Raw genomic sequence first — 23968 nt, 5'->3', positions numbered from 1 at the left:
AATCGGAACAAAAGTGGAGCCCCACCCACTCCCATTTCTAGGATCAATGGGGCCTGGAGCAATCACATGACCAGGAATTGCTGGAGGTCTGGTGGCTCTATGCTGCTGCAGGATCCCCGGCACTCTAACCTTTAACTAGAATTCTAACCAGCCCATTTCCTAATATACAAGAATTTATTTCACAAACTACATGTAAAATAAAGCAGTATTTTTTGGCTTGCATCCGTATATTGATTCAGTAGCATGGCAACACCGATATTTATTTATTTATAAAAAATGTTTTACCAGGAAGTAATACATTGAGAGTTACCTCTCGTTTTCAAGTATGTCCTGGGCACAGTTATAAAAAATGCATGGTTACATTAAAAGAACAGGGTGATACAGTGAATTCACAGACATTTCATGCACAGATAGAGTTGGAAAATTGGGATATATATTAGATTTAGGTCTCACAGCTTTACCATATTTATTGGGAAAAAATACAGATGCAGCCACGAGTATTAGAACTCTTGCCTGGGAGATTCTGGGGCAGTCTCACAGTAAATGCTGCAACATTGCTGCTATACTGCCTCAACATTTCTGTGAGATTCATAATGGCCCATCGGATCAACACAGCAGGGGTCCCTGCAGCCCCATTCAATTTGAATGCTTCTGCAAGGACCCCCGCTGTGTTAATCGGATGGGCCATTGTGAATCTCACAGAAATGTTGAGGCAATGTTCAGACAATGTTGATGCATTTACTGTGAGACTGCCCCAGAACTCTCCCAGAATTTCCCAGGTACAAGTGTTCTAATACTGGTGGCTGCATCAGTACAATTGATAAATCTGGTGCAAATTATTTGCCCCGATTTTGTCCCAGCAGAATTAGATAATAATATCACTTATGTAGAAACATCAGTCATCTTATTAATATAACCTTCCAGCTACCCGTTAGCTGAAAAACTGTTAAAGACCCAGTATGATAAAGTTACCAAATGTGTTATCTCTGATAAATAAATCACTGGCAAAATAGATTAGTACTGTTAAGGCATTACTGTGTATTCTGCATTAGAACAATAATGGTAATAGACCTCTTCTGGGCATTTTTTCTTTTAGAAATCCACAATGGAAAACAAGTGCGAATGCCTCCCTGTTCCTCAGGTAAGAACAGAATAATAGATTTAAACTGCAATTATTATTATTTTTTTTTAAAACAGTACAATGCTTCAGACATACTGCAATGGTTGTTATGTGCGAAAAAGTCAAAATCCTTTTCATGGAATTTCCCAAGATTTCCATGCAAAATCTGTTCCGCTGTGAAAAATCTGTCAATGGATTGTGCCAGTTTCAATCCCTGTGGATTCGTACAAAACTCCTATTGGATGCAATCCAGTGGTGGATTTTACCAGTCCAATCCATGGATTCTGCTGGTGGATTGCAGAATCCACAGATTGTCAATGATAAAAAAAATAAAAAAATCCAGAAAAGGCAAGGTGGTACAGGGCTAATTTTGCATAGCATTAGCATATCTCCCAGCCAGGTACCTTAGGTGTGTTCCTTTCATACATACATCTGAGGTAAAAAAATGTATCTGAGAACAGATTGCTTTTTGCCTCTGAAAGAAAAAAAAATTCAGCAATTTTGGATTTCTCTTTTGGAGAGTGATGCACGGATCAAAGGAACTGCCCGATCTGTGGCAGACCCAAATTCGTAAAAAAAAAAAAAAAAAATCTGGCCATCTCTAGGAAGGACATATCGGGGTGAGAAACGCAGACATGAGAGTTAAACTATAAATAGAGAGGAAGAGACAAAAAGAAAAAAAATAGGCTAAAAAAAGAAATACATAAGAGGTAAAAGAAAGAGATATCAGGTGGGAAAAGAGAGAGACAAGAGGGGCGGTAAGAGTGTGAGAGAGTGTGAAGAGGAAGGAAAAGAAAAAAGATTCTAAGGAGAAGATAACCATGATTGATAAAGAGAGACAAATGTGCGTCAGCTAGTGTCCTGGAAATGTGGTTGTACAGTATCATGAGTCACCAAATGCACATATAATGAGATGTAGAAGATTTTGTGTCTGGGTTGGTCAGTTTTTTCCATGTGCATCAAAGTCCTCCTCCAAATCTCACTTGATATACACTTATCTTACTACAGTAACTACAGTATCTGCTTCAGATGTAAAACACTGGTTTCTAACATTTAGTAGAGACAGGAAAAACATTTGGAGCTGTGTGTCTAGATGCATTTTTTTGATATTTTCATTCATGCTTTAAAAGTGCGAAATCTGTAACCTATCTTGCAGTGAACATGGTATATGTACAGTATCCATTCAAAGGAGAGCTCGCGCCTCAAAATCTGGTGCAAATTATTAGACCGAGACATACAGTACTTCATCCAATTTTTTTGCACAAATGAATTTAAAAAAAGATAGTATAAACAAAAGGAATTATAACTCCCATCAGAATATGTGTGCAAGGTAACGTCTCCCTAGCTCTTTCTATTGAAAGTCCCCAAATCGCAAGCTACAGTAGTGCACATAAGGCACAATTGTAGCAGATTTTCTTGATATGGGTACCATGACACAGGATGAAAATGCCCCGGTTGTGTTCCAAAACGTCCTTTATAAAATGCTGCTGTATTATTCCACTCCTCCACTTTTATGCATAGCATATATTTGTCTGTTCTATTGTGTAAATAAAGTTATTTTGTAAACTTATTTTTGTTTTAATAGGCAAAAATCAATAAACATTTGAATGAATTTACATATTTAATATTTATGCATACTTTGTAACTTATCTGTCAGGTTGTGAACCATAGATAAAATATGTGCTTACCCTTTTCATTTGTAAGTGTTTACTTTTATTAGTTCACTTGACTGGCCCGTGTATTTAATAATTTAGTACATACTGGGTTTTTTTTCCAGAACACCTGTAACATTTCCTGCTTTGAAACTGGAGTGAAAGAAAATCTAAAAAGATTAAGCGTAGGTGGAAAACTATCTAAAAGAATTCATCTGATTAGCAGATCCTGTATGGTAAGTTATATTTGCACTAGCAATACCTGGTATTGATACATTGATTAATTGACTGTGGTATTGTAAGATACTGTAGTGTACATTTTCCAAATATGCTATATTAATGGCTTTCAGAAATGTATTTGACTTTCAGTATTAAATTGTTAAAGGGAAAAAAATGTAAAATAACAGTTTTGATCTGAATAGCATGTGTTTTGTTATTTGCAGAACTTATCATGTTCAAAACCATGTGGCCAATATGAAACAAGCAACTTTAACGTTTTCGTGGAAACTCTGCAGAATGCCTTTCGGGAAATTCTAAAAATCCAGCATTCAACGAGAAAACACACTTGAAAGAGCAATTTTCTACTTTAAATATTTATCATGAATAATGTATTTATTGTCTCTAAATAAACTATGTTGTAACAATGTTAATTATTAAAAAAATATTTTATTCAGCATCAATTGTAATCGTCTTTTAATGTCAATGATTTAAGAATGTTAATAATGTTTTAAGATCTTAAAGTTGAAAATGTGATTGCTTTAATCAAGTAGGGATCATTAATTGTATTCCTACAATTGCTTTGCAGTGACATCTGAACTAGCATTTATTTGTAATAGCTGTCTTGAGGTCACAGATTCTAGAAGTATGAACTTATTAAAAGAATAACATATTGAAATTAGATACATTTTGAAGCAGCCATTTTCTATTTTGCCACAAGTTTTAGAAAAACCCTTAATCAACTTTTAATAGTTAATGTCTTCTCTAAGACCACAATGCGTTCATGCTTCAAATATGCATTGCAATACCGAAGTAAACACACTGCAGAATTGGTGCCAAATAAGTGTTTATATGTAGAGAATGTGTAAAAATAAAATTCATGGTGGGTGGAGGGACACCAACCTCCTTTCGTCAGGTGCATACAGACAGTGACTATAATGTGTGTCACAATAATATAACACATAATGGGAATAAGTTCTTCAGGCATAAAAATAACATTAGGAAAAGGAGTCCCTGCCCCGAAGAGCTTACAGTCAAAGTGGTAAGTGGGAACAACGTACAGAGTCAGAGGGTGTTCTCGTAAGGACGTCTGCAATGGCCAAGGTTGATGTATGAGTTGTATAGTCTCAGCCTCGGAGCTACCCATATGCTTCGTTAATGGCTCTATGTATAACAGTAAATGCTCGCCGGTTCCGGGTCTGGAACACAGAAGTAAATTCATCTCATGTCATTATCACAGATATCCAGATCAGCCATAAATAAGTCAACATAGTACATCTGGTAAATTGCGAAGGAAAAATAATGATAAAAAAAATACCAAATACAGTACATCAAACCCAACCAATAACAAACTTAAGCCTAATGATAAGAAAATAAAATACATGTTAGTGTGTATGCTCTCTTTCATTGACAAATCCACATGTTTCTCAAGAAAATTATTATAAATCCTAAATTAACTATGGATTTGGTAGTTAGTAAATATATAACTCTAATTATTTTAGATATAATATTTAATAAATATTTTAATAAAATATTTAATAAAACAATAATTTTAAAATAATTAGAGTTATATATTTACTAACTACCAAAACCATAGTTAATTTGGGAATTATAATAATTTTCTTGAGAAACATGTTGATTTGTCAATGAAAGAGAGAATATACACTAATGTATCAATTAAAAATCCGAAAGGAGACATATCTTCTCTATAGATCATCTAAAATTATATAGTATAGATAGAAATCTAATGGGAAATTTAACTTGACACGTATTCATACAAAAGGGCGGTGGTGAGGAAATAAAAACAGATGCGTAGTACTTACAAGTTTTAAACAGTAATCTTCTTTACACAATAAAAAATGTAATATGTGAACAGAACACACCGCTTTCGCAACTTAGTTTTTTTTAGAAAGAAGTAATTAGCAATTAGTTTGACTCAATGGGTTCAACCTATGTACTCAAATCAGTACATTGGACATATAAATGAAAGGCAGACATCAGTCAAACAATCATTCAAAGAAAGTACATTTTGGTGCACTCCAATAGTAATTTTTTAATTTTTCCAGTGAATACACATCTGTACTTTCTTTGAATGATTGTTTGACTGATGTCAGCCTTTCATTTATATGTCCACAATAAAAAATATTCTAAACAATCACATTTATGTTATTGGATAAGGAAATTCAATATAGGGACACTATCTAAATGTATTCGTTTAGCCCCATCGAGAAAAGCGTTTTTAATGTAAAAATCCAATAACTTTCTAATTTGGATAGTGATTTTGCTCTGTCATCACCCCCGACTTCAACTGTATCTATTGCAATGGATTTGAGACCTTTATAACAAGGATATGTGGGATCTTGCTTATGATTACTTTTGTAGTGACGAGAAACACTGATTTTCTGTTGATGCCCAGATTGCAAGATTGTTTTAATTTTATTTTACTGGTACATTGAATCACAGCTATCTCAGGAACTGAGGGGTCCTTCCTTGGGTATGGAGTGCTGCAGTTTAGTTACGGTAGACTCCTCCATTTGAGCTAATGAAAAAAAACTACATACTATTTTGTTTGTGTGGGGAATTTATGCTTTAATAGCACTTAGTATTTGTATTGAATATTTCAAAGGTTAGGGAGTGATAGGTGTTAGGTAACCTAATTAAGATGCTTACTATGAATAACACTTGTAAGCACCTTTTAAATTATTCTTTGCCCAAAACATTGCATTTGGTATGTTTTTATTATTTTGTGGGAAATGTGTACGTTTATATCTGTTTCACAATATGCCTGCTTATTTTGTATCTACAATGAACATGTACACAGGGTATCCTTTATTTTAATATGTAGATTAGGTACCACATTGTTACTGGAGCTGCAACACTAGTCATTTCCCTAATGCTGTAAATTAGCTTCCCATTTGTGTTTTCTTAATATTTTACAATTGTATTGTTATTAGTGCACAACATTTTTATTTGGATATTTTGGTTGCAAAATAAATCATGTGCCAACCATTGTGTTCAAAAACGTACTTCACCTTTCTGTGTTTTTTTTTTCTTATTCATTTTTCAGAAATATATAGAAAAATGAAGCAAATACAGTATACAGTACATTTCTGATCTTAAATTACGCAGCTGTTATTGTGAGGCAAAAAGATGCAGGAAGCAGCACACGTGTCTTGATTTCCCAGCATGCAGTTTGCGTTTACCTCTGCGATGTTGCTTTCTCTGTCACTCATCTTTGAGCTCTGTGGCACAAAACACTAAAAACAAGGTGTAGGCATATGGTTTAATGTATCATAATGCTTCTTATTTTGTATTACAGTACAATATGTTTATTCTATTACTGTTATGTACTGTAGCTGTTTATATATTTAAGGTATACTGTAGCAAGCTGTCTTGTGAAAGTGACTGGAACAGACATAGTGATTGAGGTGCCCTCCTGTGGCTCATTGAAAAGCTTACATTCTTTATCTGATCTCATACAGTATCTCTGGAATCAGATAGAAATAAGGCACAGTGAGGTTTTGTCTCATGTTTTTCTTGTCTTGATTACCTGCTGGATGAAGCACATTATTTAGTAAGGTGGATCACCTGATTGTGTGCAGAATGTGTGCATCCAGAAAGAAACAGTCAAATCTGAATGTTGTTATTTTAATATTTTACCTGTTCTCAAGAATCTGATTACACTTTATTCTTCTTCATTGCTTTCAGTGACAGTTCATATGTCAGAAACATAGCTGCACTCATTGGAAATCCTCTTACAGCATTTACTGTGATGCCCCTAAAAAACACCTGTGCAAGACATTATTTAAAAAAATTATCACAATGATAATACAATTGTGACTGATAATTAAATTATTCATACTGTATGTACTGTATGTACATTTGCAATGGACTAGCTAGATTTTGAAGTGGGATGGATGAGCAATCATAACAAGAAATTCAGTTTATTTATTGCTATGATTGCTCATCCATCCTAGTCCATAGCTAGTGATGAAGAATCTTCACTGGCTTAATAAAAAATCTAGACTAGCTGAGATTTCTAAGAACCCGGTGATATATTTTGCCTGTAATCGCTGGGATTCCCATAAATCCAGATTCCAACTAACCAGTATCCCAGCCTTTATGCAACCCCTGTTTTCGGACCCCTCCCTTCCTTTCTACACAGGTAACCCACAATCCAATCCTTGGGTTCAAAAGGGAAAGTCCCTTTTTTCGCCTCGCTACAAACAAACCATGATATCCCCTCCTCTGAATTTTTCTGATTTCTCCAGGTTAGACACTATATTCAATCTGTCTACAAACCAAAACGATCTCATGTTTTAACTTTATATGTCTACACCAGCCCCTTACAAAGGGCATTATCTCTAGAATATATATTAGAGTTTGACCCCTATAAAAAGCAACCAAACCCCTAATAACTATATGGTATCCTGGGAAAAGGATTTAAACGTCAGTTTAGATCTTGATATTTGGAAAGACATCTATGAAGCCGCTTCAAAAAACTCATTGTGCATCGTGATTAAGGAGAATATTTACAAGTTAATATTCAGATGGTATATGACTCCTGCCAGGTTACACTCTTTTCTTTCAGGTGTTTCCTGGTGTGATTGTGTTGGAATGGGGAATTTACTGCATATATTTTGGTCATGTCCCAAAATACAACAAACATGGACGGAAGTGTTCGACCTAATACCCAAGATTCTAGAGATCACTGTCCCATACGACCCAGTATAAATATTGCTAGGAAAACCAATAGCCAACTATACCAAAAAAGAAGCTAAAATAATATCCCACATTTTAAACGCTACCAGATGTACAATTACCAAAAATTGGAAACAGCCTGCCCCCTAATCCCTAAACCACACAAATAACACAATTTGGCATATAGTCTATATGGAAAAACTCTTAGCCTATCTGAACGGTTCCACCTCACAATTCTCTGAGATTTGGGCTCCTTGGTTCCGTCATGCAGGTATATCCCCATACATAGACTAGAAAACTTGGAACAGAGTGATATATGTCACATTTAAACTCTTGCACACTATGTTATATTGCTACTAATGCTGTCCCTCTCCCCCCTTCCCTGATCTCCTCCACCTCCATGGTGATACCACCAGTTTATTTGTATTATAGTATCCCCCCCCCCCCCACTTTTTGTTTTCTCTTTTGTATACCCTTTTCCTTTATATCTATAAAATGATCAATAAAAATGTAAGTAACAAAAACAAAGTTTGAGTTTATTTTGTTATATATATATATATATATATATAAATATTTGCATATATATATATATAAAGCAGCTGTAAATATTACTGTATGTTCATTTGCATGTCTTAGACAGGTCTGCAACCCTGTTTTTCCCCATTATTGCCCAGCATACAGCGCTTCCACTGCAGCATGGGATTCTGGGAAATGACATGCAAATGTCATATATATATATATATATATATATATATATATATATATATATATATATATATATATATATATATATATATATATATATATATATATATTTATACTGTATTCCGGACACTTAGGTCCGGAAATAATTGGACACTGATACAAGTTTTTTTATTTTGGCTGTGTACCAAAATAAATTCAAGTTACAGTTAAATAATGAATATGGACTTAAAGTGCAGTCTATCAGCTTTAATTTGAGGGTATTCACATCCAAATTGGAGAAAGTGTTTAGGAATTACATCTCTTTAATATGTAGCCCCCTCTTTTTCAAGGGACCAAAAGTAATTGGACAATTGACTTAAAAGCTGTTTCATGGACAGGTATGGGCTATTCAATCGTTATTTCATCATCAATTAAGCAGGTAAAAAGCTGTAGTTGATTCCAGGTGTGGCATTCGCATTTGGAAGCTGTTGCTGTGAACCCACAACATGCGGTCAAAGGAGCTCTCTAGGCAAGTGAAACAGGGCATCCTTAGGCTGTAAAAAAATAAATAAAATCCACCAGAGAGATAGCAGGAACATTAGGAGTGGCCAAATAACAGTTTGGTACATTCTGAGAAAAAAAGAACGCACTGGTGAGCTCTGCAACACAAAAAGCCCTGACGTCCATGGAAGATAACAGGGGTGGATGATCATAGGATCCTTTCCATGACATCTCCAAGTTAAAGGCACACAAATCTGAGAAGACGCATTCAGCGATCGACTTTCAGCAGAGACCCTTTTGTGCAGTCCGTTCATTATGTCTCTATCAGCGCCATTCGAGGAGTAACAAGATCGCTTATTTTTTAAAGGTGTACTCTATATTTCGCCTGGCAGTATATGGTTGGAAGTCCTGAAACGCCACGACTCAGTGACTGCCGGTCAACCAGAAATTAGGAAAATGAAGGAACTGCTTTCTCCCTAGGACTGGTAGCCAATACTTTGATGAAAAGTAGGTCCAGTCCTGAGAGGTCTGTGTCTGCAACAAAACACCTTGTGCTAAACCTTGTGGTCTTTTGCAACTACTACCTATTCTGAAGTGACCAGGGAGTTCTATTTCTGTGGCCTTTATTGTGGAACTCTGACTTTCTCAGGATTTCATTGCGTTTCTGGTAGTCATGGACAGACTAAAATGGCACTTCATATCTGGTGAGCTAGACCATAACTTTCGTCAGCTAGAGAGACTGCTAATCTCTTCCTAGGTGGAGTTTTCAGGCTGCATGGGCTCTCTGATGAGATGATCTCTAATCGAGTAGCCCAGTTCACTTTCCATTTCTGGCAAGCTACCGTCACCCTGTCGGGAATCAAGATTAAGCAGTCTGATTATACCCCAGTCACCTAGACAGCATACTCTACCTTTGTGCAATATCTCCCCTGTTTTGTGGAATACCCGCAAAACGACTGGATATCTCTACTTTCAAATGCAGAAATTGCCTAGAATTACTCCATACATTCAGCTACCCAAAATAGCCCTTTCCTTGCGAGCTATGGTTTGTTATCCCCAAGTCTGCCTATCTAATTTATCAAATTGTTCTGTTCCTGCTGCAGCAGAAAGAATAAAAGACTTGCAACAACTTCACGCTAAGCGTTGGATATTCTTCCTTTAGACCTGGGAAACATACAAGTTGTATGCTAACCAACATCAGCAAGGAAGCCCAGTAAACAAGGTTTGGGTCAAGGTTTAGCTGCCTCCCCAACATATTAGACTCCATTATTCATCCACCATATCATTTATTGGCTCTTTCCTGATTGAAAGGCAGATAAATTCGGTAGCCTTACATCTCCAGCTTCCAGAATCCACCCAGTTTTCTATATTGTAAACTGACGCTATTCATTAAAAACTTTTCTAGGACATAACCCTCCTCCACCAGGCCCTCTACAAGTTCAAGTACAAGTGGAATACATGGTGGCAAAAATCATCGATTCCCCGAGTACCTGATAGAGTAGAAATTCTATGGTCCAGAGGAAAGAACGTGGGAAACAGTGAGTTACTTTAATTTACGCCCTACGCCTCCAAAAGATTTTTAACACGGCTTGTCCCAAAAAAAACTAGGCTGTAGTGTGCCTGAAAGACACCTTGAGGGGAGCGGAGTACTTTCAGGCACAAATTCAGGTTAGCAGCACTGTCAGTGAGCTAAGCCAGCTGCTGAATAGTTCCACTGCCACAGCATACTTTTGAGCTCTACCTGCCTTCTGATCACACTTCTTGCCAATCAACCTTGTAGACACTCCTCCAGGCTTCCTTTAAATAAAGCCCACTTCCACTTCCTGATTGCAAGATCAATGTGATTTAGAATTTTACATGCATCCTTGATGTCTGACCTGTCTGACATGCTTGCTGCCTGATTGCCTGACTGATGACGTGGTTGCTTTCTGCCTGCCCTGACCCCGGCCTCTTTAAACTATTATCCTGTCTGCCCTGACCTCTGCCTGCCTGACCTTCAATATTGCCTTGTCCATTGTACTGCATTTGCCTCTCGATCCTGCCCTTCACAACCTTGTAATGCCCAGTCTGTCTCTATGGCTACACTCTGGGCTCCACCCAATTCTGCCTTCAGTCATCGGGATTCACTTGATGTTGTTGAGCCCACCACCAGAGATGCCTACAAGAGGATACAAGAGGAGTGCTAGAACTAGGTAATTCTCTGAAGCCGGAGGGTGGCAGGCTAAGGGGAGATGTGAGTAACTACTTCTTCACAGAGAAGGTGGTAGATTCATGGTATAGCCTCCCAACAGACATGGTAGGGGCTAATACAAGGCAATTCAAACATGTTTATGATAGATATGAGGGCATTCTAAACATGAAAAAAAGTCAAAGATCAAATAGTATGTAGCCCATGTACCCCCACCCATTCTCATATCGGGTACCCTAGGGTGTTTCTTGGTCTGGCTACATGTCTGTGTGTGGTGCGTACCTGCTGGCAACAGGAGGGCTTGAGTCTCCCATGATGACATGGGGGCCAACAGGACAGGTTTCTGGGGTGGATGCATTCGTTCTCCTTCTAGTGGTGCAGCGCCTCCATCTGTAGTAGGCCCCAGGGATACGGAGTGGAATCCCTACTGCAGAATCCCCTCCCAGGGATGAGAGATTCCAGTCTCCACACAAGTCTCTTATAATTAGCAGCAGCTCTTTATTCTCTCCACAGTATACAGACAGGTATCACATAGGAACAACCAGCCAGCTATACTCCCTTATGATGTCCCTGCCTCCACTCTGGGCCTCAGGGGCACCAAGAGAGGGGCTAGCTCTTCCCTCACCCCCTAAGCAGGGTGAGAGGTACTTGGTCCACCTATCTATCAGCTCTACTCATCAAGCTGCTAGCTCCTTTCTCACTCTAAACACACACTAACTCTAGCCAACTAAATAGAAAGTGCACTGCTCTTTATGATTTCAGCAGGCACCACCCCTGTGTCTCTTGATTGGACACAGGGTCAGGTGACCTACCTTCACCATGTCAGGGCAAGTGCTTGATGTGGGGAAAACCCATGATAACTCCTGGCAAACCTGCCCTTAAACAGGGATTACTGCACAGGAGGAGGATAGAAATATAGCCCATAATCTTACCAGGGCTACAAGTATTTTGCAGCATATAGGAAAATGGGAACTAGGTCAGCCAAGTTGTTCTTTTCTGCCTTCAAATTCTATGCTTATATGGGTATTACCCAAAGAGAAAGGAAAAATAATGAATGGGTACAAAACAAAAGTCTGTGACATCACAAGGGTGAACAAATTAAAATGGTAGTGGGCCAGACATATAACAAGAAGAAAGAACATTGTGTGTGGTGAGCAGGGGGAGTGGGATGTGTGTGGTGTGCAGGGGGGTATTGTGTGTTTGATGTGGAGGGGGAGTACTATGTGTGTGGGTGAGGGGGAGAGATGGAGGTATGAGAGATAGACGGGGAGTATCGCAAAGGTTGATAGTGAGGGGTTCTGGGGGAGATATGAGGATGATGATGAAGGGTGCTGGGGGAGATATGAGGATGATGAGGGGTGCTGGGGGAGATATGAGGATGATGATGATAATGCGGTGCTGGAGGAGAGATGATGATGGTGATGATGATTTTACCCGTGCGGCCCAATTTTTTTTCCTTGGAGCAGTTCGGCCCTTCTCACTTTACGAGTTGTGCAGGCTTGCTTTAAGGCAATACAAAACATAGGAAAATCTTAACTACTCCACATTGGGAGAACTTACTCACAACCCAAGCCCTATCTGTCAGGCTAGCTGGCTATCTCCAGTTCCCAACCCTTTTAACGTATATCACACAGTCAGGAAAAAATATTTAAAGTTCTTACTGTCCTTTTAGAAAGAGGTTTGGGAATCCGCCTGGCTAGCAGCTTGAATGCACCAGCTCTGTAGTATGAGACAGCCACCTGCTACAAGCATTGGCTTCCTTATATATCATGCTGGTTGTCAGGTGTGTCTGCTTCCTACCTGATTACCCAACCATTCTTCCTGTGTTAACCCTCTGAGTACTGGATGAAAGACTCAGACATTTGTCTCCCAGGCATAACTATTAGTACCTGACTTCACCCTGTCACAAATGCCCATTCCTGTTTTTGGGAACGTCACTTTATAAGTATATATGTAAATGTTTATTTGTATAGTGCCATTCATACAGTAGTGCTTCACAGCAGTAATAAACGTGCCAAAATAATATAACACATACTGTAATAGGAATAAGAGCTACAGACATAAAAGTAACATTAGGAAAATAAGTCCCTACCAGGAAGAACTTACAGTCTAAGTGAGCTTAGAGTCTCACACAGAGCTTAGTGAATGTAAGCCATGGCTGGGGAAAAAATAATTTTATATTCTTCAAAGCTCATGGATAAGAACATCAATGTATTATGAATCTAATCGTATCAGTGAGCAACAGTTACTATAATATATCTTGCTGCATTCTAGTATGTATTTAAGTACTTACATATTCATTCAACTATGAAAAATTACATACAATAAACCTTTCACTGCTGGAAGACCATCAGCACCCAAGTGCCAATGGTCTTCCAGGATTACGACCATGTGCTAGCGACCACACCCAGTTATGTGAATGGACGTGGAGAGGCTCCTGAATGCCCACTAGAAAAAAGCAATCACTACATTTGTTTCAGACAACAAAGACATTCTCTGAACGTTATAAGGGCCCTTATGACTTTCAGGGAAGGGTCAAATACATGTTATGCAAAAAGCAAGTGGAAATCGGGTCGCATTTGTATGTCACTCAGTTCAATTATTATTTATGTGTACAAGGCATATCATACACTACACAGTATCTCAAACATGTAATCCTACATTTCTTTCTAATGGATATTACAGTCCAAGAAAAATAAAATATATATTGTTGAATTTATATAAATCACCTTTTCAAACAAAATGTGAATATACAGTATTTAAAAAATAATAATTTCACAATTAACAAAGTTAATTAGACTTTTACTTACTTTAAGACCTTCATTCTGGTAACATTGTAAAATACAGTCTGACACTCCTTTATATTTATTGGTATATACACCATCTGCTTGAAGTCGGCTTTTTACTACATCCATTGGAGTTGCAGTCCCCCAAGAAATTGCGCCTTGAATAATAATAAAAAAAAAAAAAACAATCAACCCTAAATGTGCATTTGAATATTTTATTTTGCTATTTGAAAAAAAAGAGAGAGTTAGCTTTGGAAACCACTCAAGTTATGCAAAGCAGTTTATAAACTGCAGATTAGTATCTTTTGAGAGCATAAAATAAAATAATGATGAAAAGTGCAATCCCAAATATCTGGCAGAAAATCACCTTTTCAAGTAACTACCCTAAAGAAATCTAACCATACTAATAGCATATATGTGACTGCTTTCACCAGTGGTACAGTACTCACTGTGACAGAAACCAGGGGATGGTAATAAATTCCATATATACTGGTAGGGCTCCCAGGATACTGGACAGCTTCTATCCTGTTTAGGCTAGAAAGTGCAGCCTCAGAATATATGCACTCCATCCCACAGTTTGACAGTTGCTGGAACTGAGGGATGAGGGATCCAGACCAGAGTTTGTCTGCTGCCTGATTTCTGTCACCTGCCCTGCTAGATAGAAATCAGGTATTTAAGGCTGATTTCCTTGTTCCTCTTCCCTCTCCCCAAGAGACTAGAGGCAGGAATGCTGCTGGAAGCAGAGATGGGGGAAAGCCTCTCCCCAAACAGGTTGACTCATTCTGTTCCTTTTCTCAAATTGTAAAGATTCTTATTCTTTGTTTGTTGGAAGCGGGCAAGCCGCTCCAACCCCAGTCAGGGTGAACCTCAGTTAAGTTATTGCTCAGATGAGCAGGGTTTTGTTTTGCTTGTGTTTTCTTATGTATTCAGTGTGTGTCAGGAATCGGCGTTCTCCACGCTCCTCACACAGGGCACTCCCTCCCCGCAGGGAGCCCCTGGACACACAAAACAATCCTGCTTTACCGGCCTCCACGGCTCCCCGCCCCTGCCGCCGTTGTGGGATCACTCCCCTCGGCGATTCCTCTGTACAGCGCCGCACGCGCCCACGCCCTCCTGCACGCACACCTGCACCATCCACTGGCTCGTTCACGCGAGTACACAAGTTACGGAGCACGCTCAGTCTGCACACTCTTCTTCCCATCCCCCGGACCTCAGGCTCCGCCCCCGCACACTGCACGAGCATACTCAGGTTACCAACAAGACTCACCTGGCCTGTTATGCCTGCACCAATCTGCAGTGTCTCCCTGTAGCTCTTCCTGTCCCACCTCCGTTCCTAATTGGACCTTCCTGCTTTATCTAGCTCCTCTCTGCTCTCAGTCTTTGCTCGACATAGTCTCTGTATGGAAGTACTTCTGGATTCTCTCAGTGTTTTCACAGGTTCTGACGCGGCTTGTACGACTACCCCCTCTGGCTCTCGATCTCGGCACTCCTTGGACAATGCTCACTCTGGTAACCCCTTGAACATGGCTTGGACAACGACCTATCTCCACTCTCCACTCCCTGACCTCGGCAAGGCATTCATCACTGTAGCTCTACAACCGGTACCGGCAAGTATTGTCTACCTTACTACACCTGGCCTGGCAACGCTTCATACCACACTCCGGACACGCTCCCTTTGCTGCGGGTGCGTGTATTACCACTTCCCCCTTCAGCTCAGGGGACGGGTGTGGTCTGCGGGCAGCACCGGCGTAACAGTGTGGCAGTCTCAGTGCCTGTGACTGAATAAACCAGGCAGTAGCCTGTTTAAAGGAACAGCACATTACGCCTCATCATTTAACCTACTCTAAAAGACCGTGTTCTAGCAGTCCCGGACAGACGGCGGAGCCCCGGAGTAAGCCGTTTGTCACATCACCTATACTATATTTACTTAGGGCATTCTTCATGGGAACTTAGTTTTAAAAAAAAAACGCATTGAGGGGCATCTAATCTGTAACTACAGATGCAGCGGCCATTATTCGAACAAATCATGGCGCCATTTTCATGTGCTCTGCTGTATTCCACACAGCATTAACGCAGCAAATCGCCCCAGGCATACGTGTCTATCGCGGTTGCTTTGTTTGAATTTCATGGATTGTGTGCAATGAAATGCAATGAAATGAAAGAATTGTAATGTGTACAGTACTGTGCTACTGTGTCAATTTCAGGTTTTTAAAAAACAGAAAACTAAAATGCCATTTTCAGCACTCGCCTGCACTCACGTCTTAAGACAGTACGGTTGGAAAAAATCGCGCGGCATGACATGGGTATTCCGAGGTATACACCGCATGAAGTGTTCGAATAACGGCCGCTGCATCTGTATAGTCTTCCATTGACATTCAGAGGATGAGGGAATTTTTAGCTGGGAAAATGTGTACCAATTTTACCTCTCCTTCATGAGTATTAGGGAGTCCCCAGGTAAGTAGGGTGTGTGTAATTGCACCTCTCCTGCTGCTTCAAACAAACCTCTTGTGTCTATCTGCAGCAACCACAGGCCCTGTGCCTTCTTCTTGTGTCTGGGTTTGGGTCACTTCAGTACAGGAGTCAGCAGCAGAGAGAGTGGGGGACGAGCTCAGCCATATCAGAGGAATAGCTTTCTCCTTGCTCACTCTAAGGGGGCGATTCACAAACCAGTGATAAGTGGTTTAGTGGGCGATAAATGCCCTTATAGCACGCTACTGCCTGATCTGCTATTCTCAAAATAAAAAAAATTAGCATATTCTTGTATAGTGCTCCAAGTTTTACGTAGCGCTTTACAGAGGCATTTTGCTGGCACAGGTCCCTGCCCTGTGGAACTTGCAATCTATTTTTTGGTGCCTGAGGCACAGGGAGATAAAGTGACTTCCCCAAGGTCACAAGGAGCCAAAACCAGGAATTGAACCAGTTTCACTGAGCCAAAACTTCTCCCAAAGCAGTGATAACTGTCCAGTAGCACACAATAATGGCTTTTTTACGCCCCTAAACAGCCAGAGACAAAAAAAGTCTTCCAATATGCCAAAAAATACAAAAGCGGATTTTTTTTGCCAGTAACAGCTAGTCACAAAGCTGTGATAAGTTTATCGGTGACAGCTGGCGCAAAAAATATTGAGAGCTGCATAAAAGCATGTTTTTTTAAGCACTGGTATCAATCCCGAGGCCGGAAGGGGTCTATGGGTGGTCCCCGCAGGTGTCCAGGGCCCCCACAGTTGTCTGGGGGTCCTCATGTGGTCCCCACAGGTGTCTGGGGGCCTCCAAGTGGTCCCTGTGGGTGTCAGTGGGCCCCACGGTTGTCCAGGGGTCCTCGGGTGGTCCTCGTGGTTGTCAGGGGGCCTCCAGGTGGTCCCAATGGTTGTCTGGGGGCCCCATGGGTGTCTGGGGGTCCTCGGGTGGTCCCCATGGGTGTCCAGGTGTCCCCGCTGACCTGCGGTATCAATCATATGCCCAAAAAAAGGGCAATACATTGAAATCATTACACACCCCTGACACCACCCCCCCAATGCATACAGTACAGTAATGGGCAAAATTACCATTATCCAGATATGGATAATAGTGTATTTTCCCATTTAAAATATAACATAAACCAGCAGCATAGAGTAAATAAAACCTGCACTTACCCCTGCCATGATGATGGCTGTCCTCATCCTCATCACCATCCTTCTCCTCCGTGGGCAGCAACAATAAAAATGTATAATCTAATGGCCCATAAACCCTTAATCACCTTAACGGTTAGTAACCGCTATAGTCATTAAGGGGTTAAACTACCCTCCTCCACTTCCCACCTGGAGGGCCAAACCACCCTACCCGGGGACACCAACCCCGCTACCCATTAATTGTCACAGTGTTAAAGCATAGAAATCACAAAAATAGAGCAATATGTCCATCAAATGTGTAGATCCAATTATAAGTATCCTATAGAGTGTGTACTCACATACTCCTAGTTATTTTAAGCATATCCAACACAGTGTCAAAGTAGTATCTCTAGGTGTTTTGGTGCGTGGGAACCTTTATAGGAAAATTATATCCACATAGCATAAACTGATAAAATAATTTTATCTGTAACGGGTATTCCCTGTGAATACAGATGCTACTACCTGCTGTGTAACCTGTGTGGCTCTCAGGAGCCTAAGCCTCCGCATGGGGTAGATACATATAATACGATCTGGTGGTGTAACGCTTCCACCTGGCAGGGATCTCAACGGAGTGGGAGGAGGCCCTCACAGGAAACAATCACGTTAAGCAAACAGTTGTAAAACAGAACAGGCTTTACTGCATATATATATATAAGCATAACATTCACTAAACACATTAACGGTTAGCACTGCATAAGGATATTGCATAATCCCCACACCCACCACCGAGGACTCCCACACTGTGTCCACAGAATAACTCCCCCTTGTCCCGTGGTCAGCGCTGCCACTATGTGAGAGTACTCTCGTGTGTGCACGTGCGTAACGTTACCTGCCCAATGCGACGGCACCTGGGCGTTAAAGACTCTTCACAAAGGATCAGACGAGCTTTGGAGTGATGTCCGGTTCCTCCGGTGAGAAGATCTGTGAGGGCGGTCCACCCTTGATGCGGTTCCGCTCTCTCTGCTGAGCAGGCTTGATCCCAAGCCTATGTATGGAAGCGCAGCGTCCGCTGTGTCCCTAACTGGCTCTGGATAGTAAGGGGCAGGGTCCCTAACCTGGGGCCTGTCCCTACAACACAATGCTACTGGTGGCTCAGGGCTATCTGGGGCCTAAGGGGCTGCTGGCCTAGTGCAGGGAGTCACTGACTCCTGCACCCTACCTCCTTCCCCTAGCTGCTCCTGACGCCAACTAACGTGGGCTCAGCGCGCGAAAAGTATCCAATCTCCCCGGCAGGGAGATCCTATTTGCTACCTGGCGTCACCTGACTCTGCCCCTATGCACCCTGGGGGCTGTATCTTCTTGGGAGCTATCGTCACCTGTGGGGGCCTCGCGCGCACTTCCTTTGCGCATGCGCCAACCTCTGTAGTGGCCACCGGCTACCGCGACCCATTGCGCATGTGCAACTACATTGAAGATTGCGGCGCCCCTCGCGGGAGCCACCAGGGGTCTCTGGAGCACCGGAGTGCTCCCTGCTCGGCCCCCACCCTCCAGGAACGCCGGCGGGGCTGCCGCTTGGCTCCGGCAGCCCCCACCATCAGTGGACGTAACGGGGGTCGCGGAGCAAATGGGGGAACCTGGCTACATCCTCCCCCTGGTAAAATCCCCAATGTCCGTGCTTGGGACACAACATAAATAACTATATACAGCAGTTTTATAATGAAAATGACACAACATAGTTATATAATAAAAATGCAACAACCAAATGTGATCTTACACTTATCAGCTCTAAATCAGATTGCACATTTCACTGAACATCAAAATGACGGACTGCACTCTGCTGCGAGCCCACTGCTGAGCCTCATAATGGGGTGCCCCAATTTGATCATAGGTTACCCGGTTTGGAGGGTACCTTACTCTTTGGCTCCTACGGAGCTGTTCTTCAGCAACTCCCTCTGGGGAGTAATAAGTACAGTCCTGAGGCTCAGCCTCTTCCCTTGAGGGGAGAAATGTCTCTGAACAGTCTCTGTTTTGCACAAAGCACGGGCTCTGTGGATCCAGAGGCTGGCCTGTTGGTGCCACCTTAGTAGGCATTGGCCTACGGGGCCCTTTACCCGTAGCTCCTCCGGGAGATGCCCCTTCTATGGAATAGTCCCTTTGAGAGGGTACTTCCATAGGGTCTTCAGGAGTTTCAGAGTGGGTTTTGTTATTTACAGTCTCTTGACCCATCTCTGATAAGACGGACTCACCGTTGAGCGGTGTGGCCAGTATTTCTGCTTCTTCGTCTCCCACTTGTGGGATGGGGAGAAGGTGATTACGATGCCAAACCTTTACCCGGCCGTCTGTGTCTTTGATGCGATAGACCGGGAGGCCAGGCATCTGTGACTCTACCTCATATACGCCGTCTCTCCGTCGGTCCGCCAGTTTATGTTTTCCGGGGACTCCCAGATTACAAAGCAACACAGCGTCCCCAGGATGTAGCTCCCGATACTTGACTTTATTGTCATATCGTCTCTTATTGCCAGCATTCAGTTTAGCTGTAGACTTCTCAGCCTGTTGGTAAGCTTGCTGCAAACTGTCCTTTAGCCTTTACACATAGTTGAAATGGGTAGCATTGTGTATCCCATCCGTTGATACTCGAAGACGCACATCTACTGGGAGTCTTGCCTCCCGCCCAAACATGAGGAAGTATGGGGAGAATCCAGTGGACTCATGGCGAGTACAGTTGTACGCGTGTACCAAAGCTTCTACGTGTCGACTCCATTCCGTTTTCTGCGCACCCTTCAGGGTTCCGAGCATGTCCAGCAAGGTCCTGTTGAATCGTTCAGGCAAAGCGTCTCCTTCGGGGTGGTACGGAGTCGTCCGGGATTTGGCGATATTCAGCATTTTGAGTAATTCTCGGATCAGAGTGCTCTCAAAATCTCGCCCTTGGTCGGAGTGAAGTCGGTTTGGAAGACCATAGTGAACGAAGAACTTCTCCCATAGTATTTTTGCGACTGTGATGGCCTTCTGGTCTTTTGTGGGGAAGGGTAAAGAAAATATATATCAATAGTGGCGCTCTATTTATAATTAAATCATGTGTTAACACAATAGTAACAATTTATAACCAAAGTGAATATAAATGTGGTGATACAAACAAACTTTTGATGCAGCTGTGACCCAAGACAGGATTGCTCTCTCAATCCCAGGTAAGTGAGGAAGTGATGATCGATGGGAAGCGCAAAACATGTGGAAACATTGCCTCAGCAATGGTGTAAGTGTGGATTCCTTAAATAGTTAAGCACAGACAACCAAACATAGTGCAGACTGTATACAAACTGTATTGAAATGGTAAGTGGATGACATTACACTCACATGGTTTCAGTAGTTGTTAGGCATTTAGATACACAATTGGATCTCGCCTCCGGTTTAGCTGTTTGCTTCTCCCCTGCTCTGCGTGCGTCTCACAGCTGCGTTCCAGCAGATCCGGTTGTCTGTGCTTAACCATTTAAGGAATCCACACTTACACCATTGCTGAAGCTGGTTAACCTGTCCTCAAAATTGAAGAGGCAACATCTAAAGATACCGTTAAGTGTACAGATCGATTCTCACTTTTGTGAGTATAATAGTCATAGACCTAAAGAAGACTTATTTCACTTATAATTAACTATATTGCACTATTAGATATATATTTTTTGTTTCCACATGTTTTGGGCTTCCCATCGATCATCACTTTTGTGGGGAAGGCCTGAGCATACCGGGTGTAATGGTCCGTGATGACCAGCACGTTACAGATTCCTCGGGTATCGGGTTCAATACACAAAAAGTCCATACACACCAGGTCCATTGGACCAGAACTCTTGAGATGGGCCATGGGTGCTGGTCTGGTAGGCAAAGTCTTGCGTAGGACACACCGGGAACAACGGCAGCAGTGTTGTTCCACCGCTTCAGGCGTCTTGGGCCAGAAGAAACGGTCTCGGACTAACCCAAAAGTCTTCTCTACACCGAGGTGCCCATGCTCATCATGTAGAGACTTCAACACCATATATCTCAAGTTTTGGGGTAGCACCAGTTGTTGCCTATCAGGGTGGTTGTGATATTGGACTACCCTATAGAGCAAGCAATTGTCTATCTCGAACTTGTCCACCTCACGCATTAGCAACACGATCAGGTCTCGGGGAGCACTTTTCAGTAGAGCTGGTTTCTTTCTTTGAACAGCTTGCCGAATGATGCTGATTACTGGATCTCTCATTTGATAGTCCACTAAGGGCCTCATGCAGTAAGCGTCGATTATGTGAAATCGGCAATCTTACCGATTAGTCATGTTATTGGCGTTTTTTCCTCTCCGTATGCAGTAAGTGCCGAATACATTCAAAATCAACCCGAAAACAAATCCGCCCACTCTCACGATGATTAGCCGATCACACACAGGTGTATCGGCGTGCGTGGCGGGGTGCTGTTAGGTTGCCCAATCACAAATCTTGCTGAATCAGGCGAAACAAGCATGTTTTGGATTGCGCGCCATATTTAAAGGCAACGTGTACTGCTAATCATTCTCTGTGTTGTTGGGAGTGAGAGAGAGAGAGACGCACAGAGCTGGCTGTTTGAAGATTTGCATATTGACTGAGAGACTTGTTGTGTATTGGGTGAGCTTTGTCCATTGTTGTTTTGTTTACATCTTTGTCTTGTTTTATATGTGGAAGTGTTTCGTGTGATTGGCTGTACATTTCTTGTCTGTTTTTTGTGAGTGCTGGAAGTATGCCCGCAAAGCGTGGGAAGAGTGATGCTGGTGGGAGTGGGAGTGCTACTCGTGGGAGTACGCGTCGGAGTGAACGTACTGTTCAGGGGAGTGATGTTGCTGAGAGTGAGAGTGGTGTTGCAGGGAGTGGGAGTGCTGGTGCTGCGAGTGGTGTTGCTGGGAGTGGGAGTGCTGTTGCTGGGAGTGGGAGTGCTGTTGCTGGGAGTGGGAGTGCTGTTGCTGGGAGTGGGAGTGCTGTTGCTGGGAGTGGGAGTGCTGGTGCTGGGAGTGGGAGTGCTGTTGCTGGGAGTGGGAGTGCTGGTGCTGGGAGTGCTGGTGCTAGGAGTGTGAGTGCTGGTGCTAGGAGTGTGAGTGCTGGTGCTAGGAGTGTGAGTGCTGGTGCTAGGAGTGTGAGTGCTGGTGCTAGGAGTGTGAGTGCTGGTGCTGGGAGTGCTGCTGGTGGCGCAGTTGCTGATGGGGTGGATGGTGGTGGCGTGCTTGCTGGTGGCCAGCTTTTGGAGGCTCTTCCATTGGAAGAAGGAGAGTCCAGTCAGCACCAGCCAAGCTCTGACCCTAAACCTGCTCGGAAGAAACGTGTGGAGAAGCCACGTAATCCTCGCTTCAATGACCAGGAAAATACAGCTCTTGTCACTGGCATTCTGGAGCACTATGACAGTATATATGGACATTTACTAGGTAAGTGTACATTTACATTTATTATTCAAATACATGTGATCCTAGGTCATCTGAGTTTTGTTCATATGCAAATATGGCTTCACAATATCTTTCTATGTTAATTAGTCTGGAAACACAGCTTTTTAGCATGCCTTACAAGGACAACTAAACACAGGCGGTCAATTTGCCATAACTGCATACAATATGAATGCAACCTTGCTTACATGTATAGGTTTAGTAGTGAATGCTCATGTGCTTCACATATTACACATAAAACAGCATGTTTGCTATCTCTTGGAACAGCTAGCAGTGTAGGAAACTGGTGCTTATATTATTATTCATTTACCTCATATATTTGATATGTTTTTCAAGGGCGGACAAGTTCAGCAAGCAGAAAAGAAATGTGGGACACAATAGTCATTGGTGTCAATGCGTGTGGGAATCATGTGAGGGACAAGCGGAATTGTCACAAGAGATTTGATGATATTAGGTCCAAATTGAAAAAGAAAATACAACACCAACGCGTGCATGCTACTGGCACTGGAGGTGGGCCCACACCACAACGTCTCATATTAAGTCCATTGGAGGAGCTGCTTCGGGCAAAATTACTTCCCGTCGTCGTGGAAGGCTTACCTGGTGACCGTGATATAGGAATTTACCCCTCACAATTTCCACCAGGTGAGAAATATTACTGTACTAGGCGTGTCGTTGCTTACAGTTATTTTGCATAGTTACACTGCTTTTTATACTGTCTTCACAATATAAGCATACCTGCATCTATATATGTATATGTCTGATTCTGTATATATATATATATCTAAATAGACATATATGTTGTAGTCCTACTAAAAGCAGTAACTAATATAGCACGTGCCATTGCGTGCTCATTTACATGTGAATTCCCAAAATGCATTGCTGCAGTGGAAGCAATTGATGGTGGGCGAAGATGGGGAACAACAGGGTAGTACACATGTGTAACACATGTTAATCAGAAATTATTACTAGCTACAGGTACAGAACAGAAATATGTAGAATATTATTGTGTATTTATTTATTTTACTCCGACAAACATGACATTACTGCCTATTTTAAGCATGCATCAAATATATTGCATGCAACGGCCTACAAACATCACTTGCACTAACAC

At 41.9% G+C, this 23968-nt stretch overlaps 1 protein-coding gene across 5 annotated transcripts in view; it reads right to left on the bottom strand.

Moving 5' to 3' along the window:
• Window positions 1-721: 721 nt before the first annotated feature.
• Window positions 722-23968, bottom strand: part of SLC25A48 (solute carrier family 25 member 48) — a 138604-nt gene continuing 115357 nt past the window's right edge. For 2 of the 5 annotated variants that reach the window (XM_075601195.1, XM_075601197.1), the window contains 3 exons: window positions 13873-14006; window positions 6649-6777; window positions 724-4187 (listed from right to left, as the gene is read on the bottom strand). In XM_075601195.1, coding sequence (XP_075457310.1) covers window positions 6667-6777; window positions 13873-14006 — 245 coding nt within the window. In that variant the 3' untranslated portion in view covers window positions 724-4187; window positions 6649-6666. Of the gene's footprint in view, window positions 4188-6447; window positions 6542-6648; window positions 6778-13872; window positions 14007-23968 lie in introns of all 5 variants that reach the window. The other 3 variants (XR_012801765.1, XR_012801764.1, XM_075601194.1) reach the window with 3 other exon arrangements.

This window comes from Ascaphus truei, chromosome 5, assembly GCF_040206685.1.
Source record: "Ascaphus truei isolate aAscTru1 chromosome 5, aAscTru1.hap1, whole genome shotgun sequence".
Classification (NCBI taxonomy): domain Eukaryota; kingdom Metazoa; phylum Chordata; class Amphibia; order Anura; family Ascaphidae; genus Ascaphus; species Ascaphus truei.
Note: the sequence above shows the minus strand (reverse complement) of the source record. Positions and strands in the feature narration are given on the sequence as shown.